General features: G+C 40.8%; 1 protein-coding gene and 1 pseudogene across 2 annotated transcripts in view; one reads left to right on the top strand and one right to left on the bottom strand.

The window, feature by feature from the left end:
• PLP1 (proteolipid protein 1) overlaps positions 1-7,295 on the top strand; it is a 16,136-nt gene extending 8,841 nt beyond the window's left edge. Inside the window, exons 3-8 of one of the 2 annotated variants that reach the window (XM_006876525.1) lie at positions 310-496; positions 1,190-1,451; positions 2,507-2,675; positions 3,095-3,168; positions 4,093-4,158; positions 5,193-7,295. In XM_006876525.1, the coding sequence (XP_006876587.1) occupies positions 310-496; positions 1,190-1,451; positions 2,507-2,675; positions 3,095-3,168; positions 4,093-4,158; positions 5,193-5,264 (830 nt within the window). In that variant the 3' untranslated portion in view covers positions 5,265-7,295. The remainder of the gene's footprint in view (positions 1-309; positions 497-1,189; positions 1,452-2,506; positions 2,676-3,094; positions 3,169-4,092; positions 4,159-5,192) is intronic. The other variant, XM_006876526.1, reaches the window with a different exon arrangement.
• A 6,713-nt stretch (positions 7,296-14,008) lies between these two features.
• On the bottom strand, positions 14,009-14,469 carry LOC102834804 (annotated as a pseudogene).
• Between the last annotated feature and the right edge of the window lie 5,854 nt (positions 14,470-20,323).

The following is a 20,323-nucleotide window of genomic DNA, read 5'->3' as shown; positions in this document are numbered from 1 at the left end:
TAATGTGCCAGACTGCAAAGCCGTTTGAACTGCAAGGTTGGCAGTTCAAACTCACCAGCTGCTCCTCGGAAACCCTATACAGGGTCACTCTGGGTCAGAAATTACTCGACAGCACTTAACAACAACAACAGCACACACACACACACACACACACATATATATGTATATGAAACAATTCTGGAAATTAAAGAATAGAATAAAATAAGGATTCTGGGTTAATCTCAGATTCCAAAAGCCTAACCCTCTAGACTGTGGCATGACTGCCTGTACCTATTGTACCTCCATGACTGTTTCCTCTTTCTTCCCCAGGCTTGTTAGAGTGCTGTGCAAGATGTCTGGTAGGAGCCCCCTTTGCTTCCCTGGTTGCCACTGGATTGTGTTTCTTTGGGGTGGCCCTGTTCTGTGGCTGTGGACATGAAGCACTCACTGGCACAGAAAAGCTAATTGAGACCTACTTCTCCAAAAATTACCAGGATTATGAGTATCTCATCAATGTGTAAGTATCTGTTCTCCCACACAAACCCACCTCTTCTTCCCTCTCTCCTTCTTGGGAATACAGAATTCATCAGTATCCTTGTGACTAGTAGGGGATGAGTGTACAGCAGATAGGATTCTGCATCTTCTCACTTCTTCCATATCTGACTCCCTAAAGGAGGGGGTAGGGCCAGATTTAGAAAGGGGGACTCTACCTGCTAGGCAGCCCACTCACTCTCCAACTCCTCCCTGTTTTCTCACACGTTTCCATCTAACTTGTGCTAAGTATGATTAATATTGAGTTGGTGCCTCTACGTTGGTAGATATGAAGAATTCTGGGAGGCACAATGACTGGACAGAGTGGGATCGCTACACTTGATTTGATACTGCTTGACTCTGCCCAAGCCCAGTAAAAGTCTCTCCTGTTACTACGGCAAATTATGCTTTTTGTCTATCTCTTCTTACCACTGAGGTAACATCTCTGCAGGGTCAGGCAAGGAGAGTAGGACATTGGTTCTTCAGGTCACAGAGTAAGCCTGGTGTGGGGGAAGGACCATGTGCTTCTGACCACATACTCCCTGTCTTCCTTTACTTCAGTAAAGATAAGTTGGAAGTATGGAGGAAGGAATCCTAGAGATTCTTCCAAAGGATCCCTGTCTTGTTAAGGTGCCCACCTCACTTGAAAATTTTTGTGTTTGTCGATCTATTAATGCAGGATCCATGCCTTCCAGTATGTCATCTATGGAACTGCCTCTTTCTTCTTCCTTTATGGGGCCCTCCTGCTGGCTGAGGGCTTCTACACCACCGGCGCAGTCAGGCAGATCTTTGGCGACTACAAGACTACCATCTGCGGCAAGGGCCTGAGTGCAACGGTAACAGGGGGCCAGAAGGGGAGGGGTTCCAGAGGCCAACATCAAGCTCATTCTTTGGAGCGGGTGTGTCATTGTTTGGGAAAATGGCTAGGACATCCCGACAAGGTGATCATCCTCAGGATTTTGTGGCAATAACAAGGGGTGGGGGATAAATGGGCGTGAGTCTGTGGTCTCGCTCTCACCCAAGGCTGGGTCCTCTCTAGGGGCCTGGCTTTTGAGTGAAGAAGTGATGGCTACAGCCGAACGAGAAGGTCAGGAAGAACGTGGTGCCCAGCTGGCTTAGCCTCACCTTTCAAGCATTCCCTAGAAAATTCTGTCTCAAAATGAAAAGCAAGAGTTTTGTGATATGCTTTTCACAATTAGACCATTTCTAAGCCATCTGTTGGTATGTTCTTACTCTCCTCCTAGCAAGGACCACAAGAGTGGACCTGACTGCACAGGAGTCCAAAATGCTATTCATGGGATTGAGATTTAGGCCTGATTTAATGTAAATTGAATAACTGAATTTACAATACTCTGAGGTCTTACACTGTTGGAGGTCCCAGAGGGAACTAGATTAAATCTGCATATTCGATTTCATCCAAGGGCTATTAATACTTCTAGCAAGACACACTGGTTTTCAATCTCTAGAGTTAAAGATCCTTGGGGGTGGGGGTGGGGGTGGGGAACTGAACATGTATAGGTTATGGTGATAACTTTCATTTTGTGGCCAGATGTTGGCTTAGAAAGGTTTTTGGATCTTAAATTTTAATCTCCAATTGGCTTTGTTCAATGACTAGGGACCAGGAGTCCTATGGCAGGGAATATTTTCTCTAAGTTTAGCCTAAAGCATGAAATGGCACGACTTTCTTTCAAGATCTGTTTTGTTTTCTTTACACCTTATCTGCCCAGAAAGTCCCCTGAAGCCTCTCTAACCCAGGGATCCATCTCACTCCAACCCCTACCTGCTCCCCCCACCCTCTGTCACACTTGGGGCCAGTTCTCTAGTTGATACTGCCAAGAATGCTTGCCAGCCATACTCTGTTCACTAATTTCAGTTGGTGGAGATCCCTGGAATCTGGTTTTGTGTCTGGCACATGCCACTCCAGGATCTCCCAATTTGTGTTTCAACATTTGCAGACTGGTTCTGATTGCTAATCACCTCATGTCAATCATTTTAGTTTGTGGGCATCACCTATGCCCTGACTGTTGTATGGCTTCTGGTATTTGCCTGCTCTGCTGTGCCTGTGTACATTTACTTCAACACCTGGACTACCTGCCAATCTATTGCCTCTCCCAGCAAGACTTCTGCCAGCATAGGCAGTCTCTGTGCTGATGCTAGAATGTATGGTGAGTTAGGGCATGGGTGACTTGGTTCCTCTATGTCTTATGGGGGCATTATATGTTTAGTTCTTTTCTGGGATGTATAGGGTGGTGGCTATGGGAAAAAGATAAGACTAGAGGTGCCTGGGTCTTAGTTTGGTGATCCTTCTCCAGTGATCCTTCTTAAGGGAACTTCTTGATAGTGGTGAGAGTTTTCTTGGCTGAACAACTTTAGTCGACTTCTGTTCCCAATTCAGAAGCAGCACATTTCAATAACAAATACAAGATGAAACAACTTTCCAATAAGAGAATAGGATCTTGATTATTGGTAAGATCCAACTTTTCAGCCAGGATGATTAGAGATGGAAGCAAGGCTCTGGAAGAAAGTCTCTATGTGGCCCCATGACGCCATCAAATTTACCCTGGTAAATGTGTGTCTTGCTTAGGTGTTCTCCCATGGAATGCTTTTCCTGGCAAGGTGTGTGGCTCCAACCTTCTGTCCATCTGCAAAACAGCTGAGGTCAGTGGGCTATTTGAGTTATTTTACAATAGAATGGTTTGTTGTTATTGTTGTTAAGTGCCATCCAGTGGGTTCTGGCTCATAGTAACTCTGTATAGGGTGTCTGAGGAGCAACTGGTGAGCTTGAACTGCCAACTTTGCGGTTCAAATGGACTTCGCAGTACAGTGCGTTAACCCATAGCGCCACATCAGGACAAATTCCTACCCATGTCATTGAATTTTAAGGATCAGAGTATCGCTTTGCTGGATTTTTTTTGTACCAGATTGCCTTCTATAAAATATTGGCAGAATATGCCTGAGCCAATGAACAAAGATGCTAAAATATCTACTTTTCCTAGAGCTTCATAGAAAGACTTTCATTCTAAAACTTCCCCCCTTAAAAAAGAAATTGGTAGCTTTAAGCAAAAATAGTTTAATGGCAAAATTCCCCAAATGAAAATTTTCATTCTTTTAGCTAAAACAAGTAAATAATACAAAACAAAATAAACTTTTCAAATAAGTAGGCTGTGCACAGAGACATTCATAGGTTTTAGAAAACAGTTTTTCCATTTTGGAATTGCTTAATCTCTAATGAGAGATTAAAATTTTTTTTGAAAAAGGAAAGTTCGGTCTTGATGAGACAGGGTGATAAAAGTAAATCCTGTGGAGGAAGGTAGTAAACTGTTTCTTGAAAGCAAAATGGGACCCTGGAGAAGACTGTAAGGATTATAAGGTTACACTATTTTATGAGTGCTCTGTGTTGGTGATATGATATACACTGAAGAATAAGATGCATACACTCAGAGAAGTAACAGTTTAATTAAGGATCCAGCGTTGACACACAGGAAAAATATCAACATGTTTAGAAAACTCCATTCATGATCTATAGCAGAGCATTTCTTTGGTGTTGTGAGAAACAGTTTTCCTTCTTGCATTTTCTTGCAGTTCCAAATGACTTTCCACCTGTTTATTGCTGCATTTGTTGGGGCTGCAGCCACACTGGTTTCCCTGGTGAGTTGCCTTTGAATGTCTTTGGCAAATAAATGGTCCTGAGATAGCTTGGGTGCAGCTATGCTTGAAGGGCCAGAAGATAGACTCCTTCCAACTTTTGGATGCTGGAGAGAAGCTATTGCAAGGAGATGGTTAGCAAAAAGTATAGCAATGGTGTAGTTCTCTGTGGAGTTTGAGTTCTAAAGTCAGAAATTAGACAGGGACAAGAAAAACGGTGTGAAAAAAGAGGTGGTGATAGATTCATAGCTATGAACTGAACATTTAGCATTTGCAGAACATGTAATGCTGCCAAGTGCTTTGTAGTCATAAATTACAGTTAATTCTTAACACATCCTGGTCAGATCAGACAGGAATAGTGAAACATCACTAAACATGATTAGCTATAGTTTGGAATTCCATATACTGCAAATATGGATCTATCTTAGTCTCTCTCCAAGGGATTTAGTTACTCTCATGAAAATACTGGAAGGACTTCCTAACATTATTTGAATTGTTATTACCTATAAAGTGATCATACGTCCTAGATCCTACCGATGTTACAGCACAGTGTCAATGTAGTACATGCATTGTGCAGATTAAAAACCTAAGTCAGCTTTTCTGAAATCATTCAATTAATTTATGACAGGACAAAGATTAGCTTGTAGAACTCCTGGTCCCTACTGCCTGGGCTTTTATATAAAACTGTGTTGCTTCTTACCTTGTAAAAATAAACTGCTATATCATGCAGAAGAGGGCTGGGCTGCACAGTGTGGGTCTGCAATGAGCATCCATTGACTCCAGATCACTCAGACATGTGGGCATGTATTGTCTACTTCCCTGAGGAAACCACAGTGCAAACTAAGCATGTGTGAAATAGATCCTTGTTGATATTCTGGGCCTGAGCACTGGAAGGCAATGTTTCAGAGAAGACTTTCAGTCATGTATATGGAGAGAAAGCCTGGGAAGTCCCTTTCTTGTTCTCAAAAGGATTTGAAGAGGCAAGAAAGATCTCCCTTTTCTATGCTCACTGATATTCTCTCTTCTCTTCCCGACAGCTCACCTTCATGATTGCCGCCACTTACAACTTTGCTGTCCTCAAACTCATGGGCCGAGGCACCAAGTTCTGATCTCCTATAGAAACGTCCCTTTCTCTAACAGCGAGGCTCTAACCACACAGCCTACACTGCTGCGTCTCCCATCTTAACTCATTGCCTTTGCCACTGACTGGCCCTCTTCTTACTTGACGAGTGTAACAAGAAAGGAGAGGCTTGCGATGATTAATGTCTCTCTATGGACTCTCCCCTCTTCTGTACCTCTTTTAGTCATTTTGCTTCACAGCTGGTTCCTGCTGGAAATGGGAAATGCCTAAGAAGATGACTCCCCAACTGCAAGTCACACAGAAATGGAGGCTTTAATTGAATTTTCAAGCATCTCCTGAGAACCAGGCAATACTTTCTTCTCACAGGGCACTTCCACTGATGGAAAACTAAGTGGAGAGGAAGATGCTCACGTAGAGAGAAGGAAATTACTTGGTCCACTTGCCATTTAGAGGGGCCAAATTTATTCCTTCTTGATGTACAAAACAGAGAACTCGCTCCTGTCTCCCTGTTACTACTGAAGGATGGAAGAAAAAAGAATGCCAGCAAAACACTAAGAGCATTTGCCCAAATCCGCCTATTACAGCTGGGAGAAGGGAATCAAAGCAAGGATCTTTCACTCACAGAAAGAGAGCACTGATCCCTGATGGTGATAGACTATTTAAGCCCTAACTCAGTCAACCTTACTTATAGCATAAGAGAGCATAGTATCTGTGTAGACAAAGGGGGCACCTGGCCTTACAGCTTGTTAAGAGAAGAAAATGAGGTTGTTGTCAGTATCTTCTCACTCCCTTTTCCTTTATAACAGCTACCATGACAACCTTGTGGTTTCCAAGGAGCTGAAAATAGATGGAAACTAGCTTACATGGAAAAGACTGGTCTAAGGAGCAACAGTTGCTGGTGGCTAACAGTGTAATCCAAGAGGGCCCTCTGGTAGACACAGGATAGATAACTCTTTGGATAGTATGGCATTTGTTTTTCCAGTTAACTAGTGTGTACTTTGGCCTCTGTTAAATCTTCACAATGGTGCTCTTTTCATGGGGTATTATCAATTCTGTCATTGTAGGTGATTTGCAGATCTGATTTGTTTCAGAATGGTGTACATTTCACATTTCCTAATTTGTTTGTCACTTACAACACGTTTGCAGTTGTACCAGAAAGGTCTGGAGAAAGAGTCTTTGGTTAGGATTCTTAAAAAAAAATGAAAATTGGACATTAAGCATCATGAAAGATATTTGAAATTGACTAGTTCTATACATCTATTGGAATTTTCTACAACTAATTCTGTCCTCCGCAGAAATAGATTTGGTGAGCCACAATTTGAATAACCTATTTGGCCATTCTAGCTAGCTGAAGATGATTTGATTTAGTAATTTTATCTTGTGTGTTAAAGAGTCAGGTTTAACACAAAGGTTATTTTCTCTTGGTATAGATTACATACAGAATACACCAGCCACCAGCTATTTATAACTGGTAAGCTTCCATGGAAAAGGACAGGCAGAAAGAGTTTGAAACCTGAATAGCTTCCAGATTTCAGTCTTTTTTTCCTGTTTCAAACTTTAGATTTTAAAAAGTCTGAGTAGTCTTTATCTAAGGAAATATTTTAAGGGTATGACTGTCACTCTTTTGTTATAAAAAGTTGTTTTTTTTTTTATTCCCTAAAGTGGTTTCATCAATATTTAAGGGGATCGAAGATCTTTGCAAAAAGACACTTGGCATTTTTTTTCAGACCCATATACAAGATAGGCTTCCAGGCTGCATAGAGGGAGGAGAAAGAAAAGATTCTGTAAGAAACCAATCAAGATCAAGGAAAGTGAAGTAATTCATGCCTTGTGTTTTGTTTTGATTTAATAACTTAACAAATAACCAACCATTCCTTGAAAACTTTACATGTATACATACACACATATACAGATACAGAGAGTTAATCAACTGAAAGTGTTTCCTTCATTTCTGATAAAGAATTTCAATTTTAACACACGTAAATATAAACTTTTAGAAGCCTGTCTTACAAAATGTATTTTATAAAATTAAAGAAAATAAAATTAAGAATGTTCTCAAACACCATGTCCTTTGAATGACTTGTTCTCTTTGTCTCCACAAAAACCAAAACAATAAAAACCAAATTTCTTGCCATGGAGTTGATTCTGACTCATAGTGACCCTTCAGGACAGGCTAGAACTGCCTCATAGGATTTTTAAGGTTGTAAAGTTTTACAGAAGCAGATTGCTACATCTTTCGACTGTGGGTTTGAACGATGGGTTTTAACGATGGGTCAGTTAGCAGTCAAGTACTTAACCGCTGCTCCACCAGGGTTTCTTTGACTCCACATTATTATTGCTGCTGTATGCTGCCGAGTCAGTTCTGACTCCTGTCGAGGCTATAAATCTTTATAGAAGCAGAATGTCTCATCTTGCTCCTATGGAGGGGTTGGCAGATTCAAACTGCTAACCTTGTGGTTAGCAGCCCAATATCTATCCCACTACACCACCAGAGTTCGTTTGACCCCACATTAGAAACCCTAATAATGATAGCTTTTATTGAGACTTATTCTTTATTTTTTCCCCATCATCAAAGTTATTCTAGCAACAATTTTCTGAAATACCCACTGCTGTCAAGTCAATTCGGACTCAGGGATCCTATAGGAAAGAATAGAGCTACTTGTTAGGGACTCGGAGACTGTAAATAAATCTTTACAGGAGTAAACTGCTATACCTTTCTCCTACAAAGCAGGTGGTAGATTTTAAGTGCTGAACTTTTGGTTAGTGCTTTAACCACTGTACTACCAGGGATCTTCTTTTCTGAAACAGTAAATGGTGGTGATGGTGATATGCCATGGAGTCGGCTCCTACTCAAAGTGACCATGTATAGGGTTTCCAAGGATATAAATCTTTATGGGAGAAGAAAGCCTCATATTTCTCTTGTGGAGCAACTGAATAGATCTAGTAGAGACACTAGGAAGCAGAAGTGAATTATCCAAGAAACCCAATAAGTAAATGTCTGAATTTGGTCTAGAACTCAGGTCTTTTGACATCACTTCATTGACTGTTTTAAGGTTTGTTTACTCTAAGAACTTGGGTTTCAGGGTATTCTGTTCATTCTAAACCAAATATGGTTACTTCCTTAATATGATAATGGTGTCCCAGCCCCTGGTGTGTTTAGGATTGGGTGATTGTTAGCTTTTCTTTTAATTGTTTGGATATTCTAATCATGAGTCCTTAGTGTATATTATACATGAAAAATACTTAGTTTTATCTGGAAAACACTGAATGAGAGGTATAATGTAGGTAGAGCAGAGATTTGTTGTTGTTGTTAAGTGCTATCAAGTCAGTTCCAACCAATAGTGACCCTCTATAGGGTTTCTGAGGGAGTCCTGGTGTGGCACTGTGGGTTAATGCCCTAGACTGCAAAGTCAGTTTGAACTGCAAGGTTGGTGGTTCAAGCTCACCAGTTGCTCCTTGGAAACCCTCTAGAGGGTCGCTATGGGTCGGAACCGACTCAATGGCATTTAACAGCAACAACAACATAGGGTTTCTGAAGAGAAGCTGGTAAGCTTGAACCATCGATCTTGTGGTTCAAACCGACTTTGCAACCCAGCACATTAACCCACAGTGCCACACCAAGACTCCAGAGCAGAGATAGGGCAATGTAAATTTAAACAGGCTTGGGAAGGCAGAATTAAAATCAGTCAGAGACATAGACACCTCAAGGAGCTCTGGTAGCATAGTGGTTCTGAGTTGGGCTGCCAACCTCAAGGTTAGCAGTTCGAAACTACCAGTGGTTCCACTGGAGAAAGATGAGGTATTCTGCTCCCGTAAAGGTTTATAGCCTCGGAAACCCTGTGCAGGGTCACTATGAGTTGGAACTGACTCCATGGTACTTAACAATAACAACAAACCCTGGGTGGCCAGCCTACTGGTACACCTGAGACATAGCATTAAAGCACTGTCACAACCCTGAACACTCTTGGCAGCACTCTAATGACCAACCTGAAGGAAAAAAAAAAAGACTTGAAATTAGCTGTCTATTCCTTGTTCTATAGTTGCATCTGGCAAGGAACATGATTAGAGAGAAAGGAGACTAACCGGGGATGGGGGTGGAGTGGGGAAGACACATAATTCAGACATCAATTATGGAGCTCTATTCAAAAGTTGTTTCAATTTAATCTGCTTTCTGCTTCACCACAATTAATATTCTGTAAGTAAGTCTGGTCAGATGACTTTAAGACAAAAAGAAGAAAATGACTTATTTTTAAACACTGGCAAATAAGGACACAGCACCATATTTTAGATAATTGATTCAGGGGGCTATAGAGTAAATGTATTGTTGCCTCAGAGGAGTCAAAAGCCAGTTCCTAAGAAAGCTGTGTTCTCCATCTGCCCTTATTTGGCTCTGCCCTCTGGGACGGATCTATAGATGGAGTTTCCAGGCTCTCAGAAGCTGAGAGCATCTCCACTCTATCAATTGAGCCCATTGTTCTTAGCTCTCCCACACATTATAAACCTCCTTTCTCTAAATTGAAAGAGCTCTCTTTGTGTTTAGACCAACCAAAGATCAAGATGCAGCAGTGTAAACAAGAAACATTTTCTTATTGCATCAGTTGTATTGCTTTTCCTATCTTCAGGATCAGTATTAAGTATAGTCATGCAGGGGGTAGAAGCTTAAGCTTTGTCCAGAACAACATTTGTTCATTCATTCATTAACTGCACAAACATTTCTTGAGCTACTTCTAAGTTTTGCACTAAACCTTGGGAGTTTCAAGTTTGAAGTGCATTGGGTAGAAAGGTAATGAACGCATGATCTTACACTCAAAGATTGCACTTGAGCTCAGCCAAGACAGAGAGGTCTCCAAGGGTGGACTTGAGTGGAGGCAGAGAGCATGCAAGAAGCAATCTGACCTGCTGACTGCAATGGGCATCTGAACTCTCCCCCTCAGTCTGTGGGAGAGGTCATGGTTAAGGGCCATGACTTCACATGGTTCAAGTTTTCTAAGGCCCTGATAAAAACAAAACTTCAATTTAGAGTCCTGACAACTTGTGACTTGCTTTCCCTAAGTCACCCTGCCTCTTCCCTTACATGTGACAGCATTTATGCACACACTGGCACAATGCATGTGCATGCCTCCACCCACTCAGTCATTTGGGGAGTCAGAAGGCATATAGATAGGATTTAAATAAACACAGGCTATTCAGTTTGACTTGTCCTCTCTATCAAGGCTAAATCTGAGAAGCCAAGAAAGAGTAATATGATACAAGGTTCTTCTCTCTCTGAATATTAAGTAACAAATGGAAGAAAGACTCATTCTCCTATTTTAAAAAATAATCAACATCAGGCAAAAAGCTCAAGTCACTATCTATAATTTAAGAAGAATCTTCTTGTTCAGCGACTTACTTTTTTTTTAGAACAAAGTCACACTCATATATATATATAATTTTTTTTTCTTGCAGAGTTTGGTGTCTATGGTGTTTTTCCTCTAGTCCTCCTTGAATTGATCTCCTTTATTCCAACAAAAGAAAAATAAGATAAAGTCAAGACTATTTTCCAGAGTACAAAATAACCAAAGGAAATCCAGTCTTTGCTTTATTCAAACCTTCAACAAATATTTATTTAACAAATTCTCTGTGCCAAGTGTTTTGCTAGGTGCTGGCAGTTAGAGCAACAAATTAAACATACATAATCGCTGTTCTCGTGGACTAAAGACTAAAGATATTAGGAATGAAGATAAGAGGCATGATGAAAAAGACTAACATCCGTTGACAGGAAAAGATAGAATTGTGAAGATACTTATACAGCCCAATGAGACACAAAGGGCCAAGTAAAAGAAGACATAGGCATGCAAGTTGGTATCTAGACAAAGGGACCTGACGTGCTATTGGTATTTGGGGTTGTAAACAATGATACCAACCATTTCTTCCACAGTACTTTCTACTCAGCTAGGTTCCGTAATTCACTGCAGTGGTCACACAGGACTCAGACACCTTACACAGTGTGAGGGCTAATTATGAAAATCAACAGGTTACAATACAGGGTCAGAAATGCCCATGGCACAGTCCCACCCTCAACTGTGCTATATTTGTGGTTCAAAGTGATTTTGCAGTCCAACACATCAGCCCATAGTGCCACACCAGGACTCCTAGATACAAATACACCACCATAATGTCTCAGGAAAAAATAGACAACTTCAGTTCACACCAAGAAACAACACAGAATGGCCCAAACTAGTGATCAAAATAGAGCCATAAGATCTTCCTGAGGAAGAAATGACATTGGAACTACCTGATGAGGAATTCAAAACAATTATATTTAGGTACCTTAAACAGATTGATAGAAAAATCAAGAAAACTGCAGATAAAATCAAGAAAAACACAGAAGAAATCAGAAAAAATAATGAAAATATCTTAAGAAAGACTGAGGATTATGTGAGACATCATCAAGAGGAATAACTTACATGTGATCAGAATTCCAGAAAAAGAAGAGACAAAAAAAAAAAAAAAAAGGATAGAGACAATTGTTGAAGAATTGTTTGAAGAAAATATCTCTAACATCATGGAAGATGACAAGATATTCATTCAAGAAGTTGAATGAACTCTAAACATGATAGATCCCAAAAGAAAATTACCAAGACACATCATAATTAAATATTCCAAAACAAACAAACAAAATAAGTAAAGAATCCTCAAGAGCAGCTTGGGGAAAATGAAAAGTTACCCACAAAGGATTTCTTAGCAGAAACCACACAAGCAAGAAAGCAATGGAATAACAATATAAAACTCTGAAAGAAAAAAAAAAAAGCCAACCAAAAATCATATACCCAACAAAAAGTGTCTGTCAAATATTATAGTGAAATCAGGACATTTCCAGGTAAATATAAATTAAGAAATTTGTGAAAAACAAAACATATCAACCATACAAGAACTACTAATGGGAAAAAAAAAAAAAGAAATACTAAAGAGAGTTCTTTGGGCAGAGAACCAACAACAAGAGATTACCATACAGGAGAACACTACCCACAAATCAACCCAGATATAGAAGTATTCAAGTAAAACAAACCTGCAAGACTGAAAACAGGGACCCAGAGATATCAATTTGTATCAAAGACAATAATTACAAAGTCAAAAGAGGGAATATTGTAGCTAAAGAACTCCCAAATGGAAGGAAAGTCAAGAATTCCAGATACAACAGATTGTTTTAAATCTGGGAAGAAATTGAAGTATGTGTGACTCAAATTAAGGGGAAAGCAATACATAATTGAATAAACATGCAGGCTGAACAGGTATGGGAAGGACAGTTGTAGTATACCAACAAATATATACAGGCTTGACAGAGGATATTTGTACATGGGTATGTACTTTTTTTTTTAAAAGCTTTTATTGAGAATTCAATGATAGTTTAAAATGGCAGAACATTGGTTTTGTACTCAACCAGTTGTATTTTGTTTCACTGCAATGATTACAATCCCCTCTGTGTGCCATTGGTTAACAGTATTTGCCTCTACTCCCTCTTTATTTATTTAGTGTGTGTGTGTGTGTGTGTGTGCGTGCACAAAAACATGCAGGAATATATAATCATTTAAACAATCACAAGGCACATTTTGCAAGCCAGCCTCCTGGCCGCCAGCACACAGCCTTTCTCTTTCCATGAGTCTAGAGTTCTCAGCTGCTCTATCACCTGCGCCTCCGTCTCTGGTGTCACGCTTCTCTGGTTAGGATCTCACGTTCTGCTCATGCTCTTCCCTCTTGATGGTCCTAGGGTCTTCTGTTCCTGGAATGAAAGATTAACTACTCCTCCCTCTTGGTTACACAACTTCTACCTTTATGGTTGTGACAATCACAATTAGTCATGATAACAATTACTCACTATTGAAGCAAAAGAATCTCCTTTCTCCAGACCCATCAAGACAAGATGAAAACTATTTAGTGGGGATTCTACCTCCCTCTCCCTTTCACTCTGAAACGAAACTCCCTCTTGAAAACTTGTAAGCCAGCCACTTTATGCCTTTACAGCCCCTACCCCCACCCTATTTTAGGTAGCCATTGTCTCAGCTGCTTATCCCTATCCACCCTCTGTACTGAGGGGAGAAGTTTGATCCTTGATGTGAAGACCCCTTCCCTCTCAGTTGGTATTTTGAGCTACTACATCCATAACTAAGGAGCTCTGGTAGCATAGTGGTTATGAATCGGGCTGCTAACCTAAAGGTCAGCAGTTTGAAACTACCAGAAGTTCAGTGGGAGAAAGATGAGGTTTTCTGCTCCTGTAAAGATTTACAGCCTTGGAAACCCTGTGCAGGGTCGCTATGGGTTGGAACCGACTTGCCAGCATTTAACAACAACATCCATAAGTAAAGATTACGTTCATCAAATTATAGCAGTTTACATTTGCTTCTTGTGTCAAATTTCTTTATTTTTTTCATTACAAGAATCATCTCGGTTTATTTGTATTTTACAGAATAATGGTTTTAATTAGATACATTTGGGCACAATAGATATTTGACATGAAAAGTAGTTGTATCAGAATGGGCATCAGAAACATATCAACTCATTTTACACATAATAACTAGAAAACATTTCTCTGTGTGATCACTGAAGTGTTACAAATTCTGAGAATGTTATCCACTGAACAAACTAGGTACTACCTTATAATTAAATCTTGCTTGGAAATAATCCTTTAAAAGAATCTTCTGAGGTACAAATCACCTAGGTATTAAACATGAGTCTTTTACATTTTATAAAGCATTTAAAGCAATACATCAAATAATTACAGTTCAATGGCTGTTATTAATCAGGTTCAAGGACGCACTGTTCCACAATTTCATGCAAGTTGGGGTTCTCTATTGCAGCTGCCACTCGCTCTTTGTTGTTTAACTGCTTGTTGATATCTTCTGTTGAGTGGGTTTCTTCAGAAATATAGATTTCCAACTTATGTTTAAATGTTAAACATCGCTGAAGTTTTACTCTTAAGCACAGTCCAAAGAGAGTCACTAAAGAGTGGACCTGATAATAACCAAATAGTCATCTTCATGGATCTCCTGGAATTCCACACAACTCTTCACTACCACTTCCAGTTATTCTAAAGTATTAGGCTTCTCTGGGTCCTGGATAGTTCGAATCAAATCATAAACCTCTAGCACTTTCTCTTCCATGGTCCGGGGCTGTAGGGCAGCTCTCTGTTCAGAGAAACCCAAGAGCCACAGGATTCTGCTCAGCATCCAAGAAAGCAGCCTGGACAACTGCTCCATTCCCAGGATCCACCATCCCTGGCAACTGTCCCAACTGAGCTTTTCAACGGTATCAAATTTCTTTATCTTTCTGTAGTCGAGTTTCTATCATCAAGCCATCCAAGCTAGGTCAAAAGGGTACTATTTGCAAGTTTGGGCATTCTTGCACGCCTCCTCCCACTTCATATCAGTGGGATGTTTCACTCTCAGTTCTGCTTCTCAGTGGCTAGGTCAGTGTCCATGGGTTCAGGGGTTCCCAGGTTTCCCCAAACTCCGCATCAACCAGCCCTTCCTCTTCTCTCTCACATCTCAAGGTGGACAGGAGTCTATGGAACATGATTGAACTCAGTCCATGTCTCCATTAGTGCCTTTTCCCCACTTCCACTCACAAGTAGACCAACATGGTCACCAGAGAACTTACAAGCCTGCACATGTGTTCTGTGGGTATTTACTTTTGCTGCAAATATATACAAGGATGTGGAGGAGCATACAGATGATAAAGTTATGAGCGTTTCTTAGACACAACCAAACACTTTGAAGGAATGGGTCACTGGGCCTGGGATCTCAGAACTATAGTCTCATGGGACACCAAGGTCAACTGGCATAACATAGTTCACAAAGACAGTGTTCTACATCCTACTTTGGTGAGTAGGTCTTATATGCTATGTTGTTGTTGTTGAGTGCCGTTGAGTTGATTCCGACCCATAGTTACCCTGTATAGGGTTTCCAAGGAGTGACTGGTGAGCATGAACCACTCACCTTGCAATTTAAACGACTTTGCAGTCCACCGCATTAACCCACAGCGCCACACCAGGACTAAAGAACAGCCATTTAAGGTGCAAGTATTGGTCTTTCCCTGTTTGGAGGAAAGAAGAGTGATGAAAATTGAAGATGCTTGGAAACAGTTAGCCCACACGAACAGTTGTCTCCATGAACCCAAGACCAGAAGAACTAAATGGTGCCTGGCTACTACTACCAACTTCTTTGAAACGGATCACATTTGATGTTCCTGGATAGAGTAGGAGAAAATGTGGAACAAAACTCAAAATCATAAAAGAGACCAGGTTTACTGCTTGGGTAGAGACTTGTGGAATCCTGAGACTATGGCATTGAGTCACCCTTCAGGTCTGGAACTTAATTCACCCCCATAGCTCAATTTCAGGCAAGCAACAGACAGGTCGGTAAGTGGAACCATAACATTAGTGAGGTATGCACATCTTAGAATATTCAACCAGTTGAGATCAGAAGGGTTAGAAAAGAAGTAATAGTGCAAATAGGAAATGTAGGGAGGAAGTGTGATAAGTGATGTATCACTGAGGGGATTGTAATCAATTAGATGAAGCAAAATGTGTATGAGTTGTCGGATGTACAACTCCTAATCTACTCTGTAAACCTTCACCCAACTCACAAACAGACCAACAACTGGATTTTGAGGGTTATAGTATTATAATTTGGTATGGCACTGTAGGATAAGCACTGCACTGCCAACCACAGGGTTGGCAGTTCAAACCCATCAGTTGCTCCTTAGAAATCCTATACATGGTCGCTATGAAAGTATTAAAACCAAACAACCCAACTGATGCCTGGAAATTTATAGTGTATATAATTATAATTGATGACCTCTGCTCATATGTTGTTTTTAGGTGCCCTTGAGTTGGCACCAACTCACAGTGACCTTATGCACAGTAGAATGAAACACTGCCCATCCTGGGCCAACCTCACAATTGTTGTCACACTTGAGCCCATTGATGCTGCTACTTTGCCAATCCATGTCGCTGGGGGTCTTCCTTTTTGTTTCTCTGACCCTCCACCTTACCAAACATGATATCCGTCTCCAGCAACTGGTCCCTCCTGACAATATGTAGAAAGTGTGAGAGACGAAGTTTGGCCATCCGGGCCTCCAAGGAGTACTCTGGCTGCACTTCTTCCAACACAGATCTGTTGGTTCTTTTAACAGTTCATGGTACTTTTAATATTCTCCTCCAACACTGGGCAAATCTGCTGAACAGGAACTTTTTAAAGTGTTGAAGAGTAGAGATGTCAGCTTGAGGACTAGGGTGCGCCTGACCCAGGCCATTGTGTTTTCAATAGCCTCATATGGATGCGAAAGCTGGACAGTGAATAAGGAGGATCGTAGAAGAATTGATGCCTTTGAGTTGTGGTGTTGGAGGAGAGTACTGAAAGTGCCATGGACTGCCAAAAGAACCAATAAATCTGTTTTGGAGGAAGTGCAGCCAGAGTGCTCCTTGGAGGCCAGGATGGCTAAACTTCGTCTCTCCTACTTTGGACATATTGTCCGGAGGAAACAATCGCTGGAGAAGGATGTCATGCTGGGTAGGGTGGAGGGTCAGAGAAAAAGAGGAAGACCCCCAATGAGATGGATCAGCCAGGTGGCATCATTGATGGACTCGGGTGTGGCAGCGGTAGTGAGGTTGGCCCAGGATCGGACATTGTTTCGTTCTGCTGTGCATGGGGTCGCTATGAGTCGGTTCCGACTCGTTGGCACCTGACAACAAACCAACACCATACCTCAAATGCATCAATTCTTCTACGGTCTTCCTTATTCACTGTCCAGCTTTCACATATGAGGTTATTGAAAATACCATGGGTCAGGCGCACCTTAGTCTTCAAGCTGACATCTCTGCTCTTCAACCCTTTAAGAAGGTCTTGTGCAGCTGATTTGCCTAATGCAATACGTCTCTTGATTTCTTGACTGCTGCTTCCGTGAGTGTTGATCTAAGAAGAATGAAGTCCTTGACAACTCCACAATCTTTTCTCTATTGATAAGAATGTTGTTTATTGGTCCAGTAGTGAGGATTTTTGTTTCATTTACATTGACATGCAATCCATACCGAAGGCTGTGGTCTTTGATCTTCATCAGTAAATACTTTAAGTCCTCTTCATTTTCAGCAAGCAAGGTTATATCATCTGCATATCACAGGTTGTTAATGAGTCTTCCTCCAATCCTGATGCCATGTTTTTTTCACATAACCCAGCTTCTTGGATTATTTGCTCAGCATACAGGTTGAATAAGTATGGTGAAAGAATACAACGTTGTCGGAAACTTTTCTTAATTTTAAAACATTCAGTGTTTCCATGTTCTGTTCGAACAACTGCCTCTTGGTCCATGTACAGATTCCTAATGAGCACAATTAAGAGTTCAGGAATACTCATACTTCACAATGTTGTTCATAGCTTGTCATGATCCACACAATTGAAAGCCTTTGCGTAGTCGTGGTTTGGGGCTGTGGATTAATGTGCTGCACTGCAAAGTTGGTTTGAACCACAAGATCAGCAGTTCAAGCTCACCAGCCACTCCTCAGAAACCCTATACTGGGTCACTATGGGTCAGAATTGACTCATCGACACTTAACAACATTTATATAATAATATAATAGATATATAAAACAATATTTCATATATTAATAGGTTTATATCTGTACATTAAATGAATCTCATGAGGTCCTTAGTTAGATTTAACTTTGGTTCTAATCACTGACAATAATACTTCAAAATATTTAAATGGCATTTCAAAGAAATCCCTCATGAGGTCAACTTTTCAGTAACTGAGTCTGCCTTTCCAGTTTGTCTGAGTAAGTGAGGTTGAATTAATATTCATTTTCTTTAGGAAATCTGATGGGTGATCAGAACACAGTTTCTGGAGCCAGACTTCATTGTGAAAATCTTAGCTTCACCAATCTACAAACTCTATGATCTCTTAGGCAAGTGATATCACCCCTCTGTACTTCAAGTTCCTCATGTGTAAAATTTGAGTACTAATAGTGCTTCCTTTAAAACCTTATCTGTTTGAAATGAGTTAACCTTTTAAAGTGCCTGTCACAAAGTAATCAGTATGTTTTTTTTTAATTAACAACAAAAACTAAATTTATTATGCTTGCTTTAATTTCCTTTAGTCCCAATGAGATTAAGTCATTAAATCTGTCCTGTACCTCTTGCTTAGGGTCTTGCAATGGTTTCTACAGTATGGTAATGATTATAATTTTAGGGAGGACCCATTAAGTAGCTCCGATGACACTGTGGGCTAAGCATTGGACTGTTAGCCATAAAGTCTGTGCTTTAAACCCACTAGCTGCTCTGAGGGAGAAACTCTAAGGAGAAATTCTACCAGGTCTTATATAGAGTTGCTATGAGTTGGAATTCACTCCATGGCACTGGTTTTGGTTTGATTTTATTGTTGTGTAGCAAGGTCAGCAGTTTGAATCTACCAGAGAGGATTTCTGCTCTCATAAAGATTTACAGCCTCAGAAACCCTACACAGCACCACTATGAGTCATAACTGACTTCATGGTATACAACCACCAATAATTTTTATGTATTAAATTTAAATAGTTATTAGGTAAAAATACATAAAATTGGCACATTAAGGAGGGATGTGTTGTTGTTGTTAAGTGCCATCGAGTTGGTTCTGACCCATAGCGACCCTGTATAGGGTTTCCGAGGAGCAGCTGGTGAGCTTGAACCACCGAACTTGCAGTTCAAACGGCTTTGCAGTCTGGTGCATTAACCCACAGCACCACACCAGGACTCTAAGGAGGGGTGTAGTACAGACCAAACTTGTGTGCTGTGGAAGACCCCTTGTAGGCAGCACTATTACAGGGAAGTTTCATAAAATGAGCAATCTCAGATCACACAAACACCAGGGTTTCCAGAACTATACAGATCAGGAGAACCCTACTATCATTGGACCCTACTTTCAAGAAACCAATCCCGCCCTCTCAAACATGTGAGTATCGTGGGCTCCTAAGGCTATAGATCATGTGATTCTTCTATTTTGTGGCTGCTTCAATCATATGGAAGTTACAGCCCAAGTATGGTCGACACCATGCATTCTTAAACCCTGAAGTTATGTGGTCTCTCTAGGCATGTTGCTACAATGGTCATGTGGTATGCCCAGCTATTCTAGTCAGGAGAGCCTTGTGGATTTTTTAACCTTACTGGGCACATGGATCCTTCTGTCAGGTGGCCCTCAATTGGCTACTAGTATGTAAAAGACTCAGTCCTCAAACTTGCATAGATGATATACTACATGGGTGACACATACCCTACGGTCTTGTGGTAGGTATCCTATGGTCATGAGTCAGACTCAGTTCTCTCAGTTTATGAAGACTGAGAGCTTCTGAAACTTGAGGTGAATGTCTTCCATGAGGCAAGATTCTTTCAAGGAGGCAGCCACAGGTCACATGCATCTGGTGGGCATGTAGTTCCTTTGTTCCCTTTAAGTTCTTTAATGTTCTTAAACTGTATTTGACCTTAGCCTTCTGAGGAGATAGAGTTCTTAGATGAAGAAGATTTTAGAATTGTGTTCTGGGCTCTGCTTCAGGCCAAACTTTGATCAGATGTGGCTCAGATCTTAATCTTTCTACCAACTTTTTACCTCCTACCTTGGTGAATGGACTGTACTTGTGTAGGAGTGGCGCTATCGGGTATTAGAACTTTACACAGAGAATTGGATGCAGAAGATCAGTCCAGACCCTGGGGCCAAGGCTTGGGGGGAGAAAAACAAAAACAGAGAGGGCCTGAGAGGCCATTGGGTGGAAGTATGTGGACTTCTAAATGTAGACAAATTTTGTATGCTTGACAGAGAAAAAATGTGGGTGTGTATGACCTGATCCTGACTTCCCAGAAGCTGTTACTGATAGAGAGGGTTGTGGATGAGGAAAAAGCACTAGGAGGGGAGGGGTGGTGTTCGTGAACTTGCAAATCATTCGTTGTTGGTCATGTGTAGGGGGAGGCCCTCTCCATCTCTTGCCTTCACAACAAAAGACTACTCTTTCTCATATCACACTGTCATATTCACTGTACAGTATAGTGTGATGACCTCCTCTGACCATAATTTTGTTGAGGATACCAGAAA

This window comes from Chrysochloris asiatica, unplaced genomic scaffold (assembly GCF_000296735.1).
Source record: "Chrysochloris asiatica unplaced genomic scaffold, ChrAsi1.0 scaffold00389, whole genome shotgun sequence".
In the NCBI taxonomy this organism is placed as follows: domain Eukaryota; kingdom Metazoa; phylum Chordata; class Mammalia; order Afrosoricida; family Chrysochloridae; genus Chrysochloris; species Chrysochloris asiatica.
The sequence above is the reverse complement of the archived record's forward strand: the minus strand, read 5'-3'. Positions and strand labels throughout refer to the sequence as shown.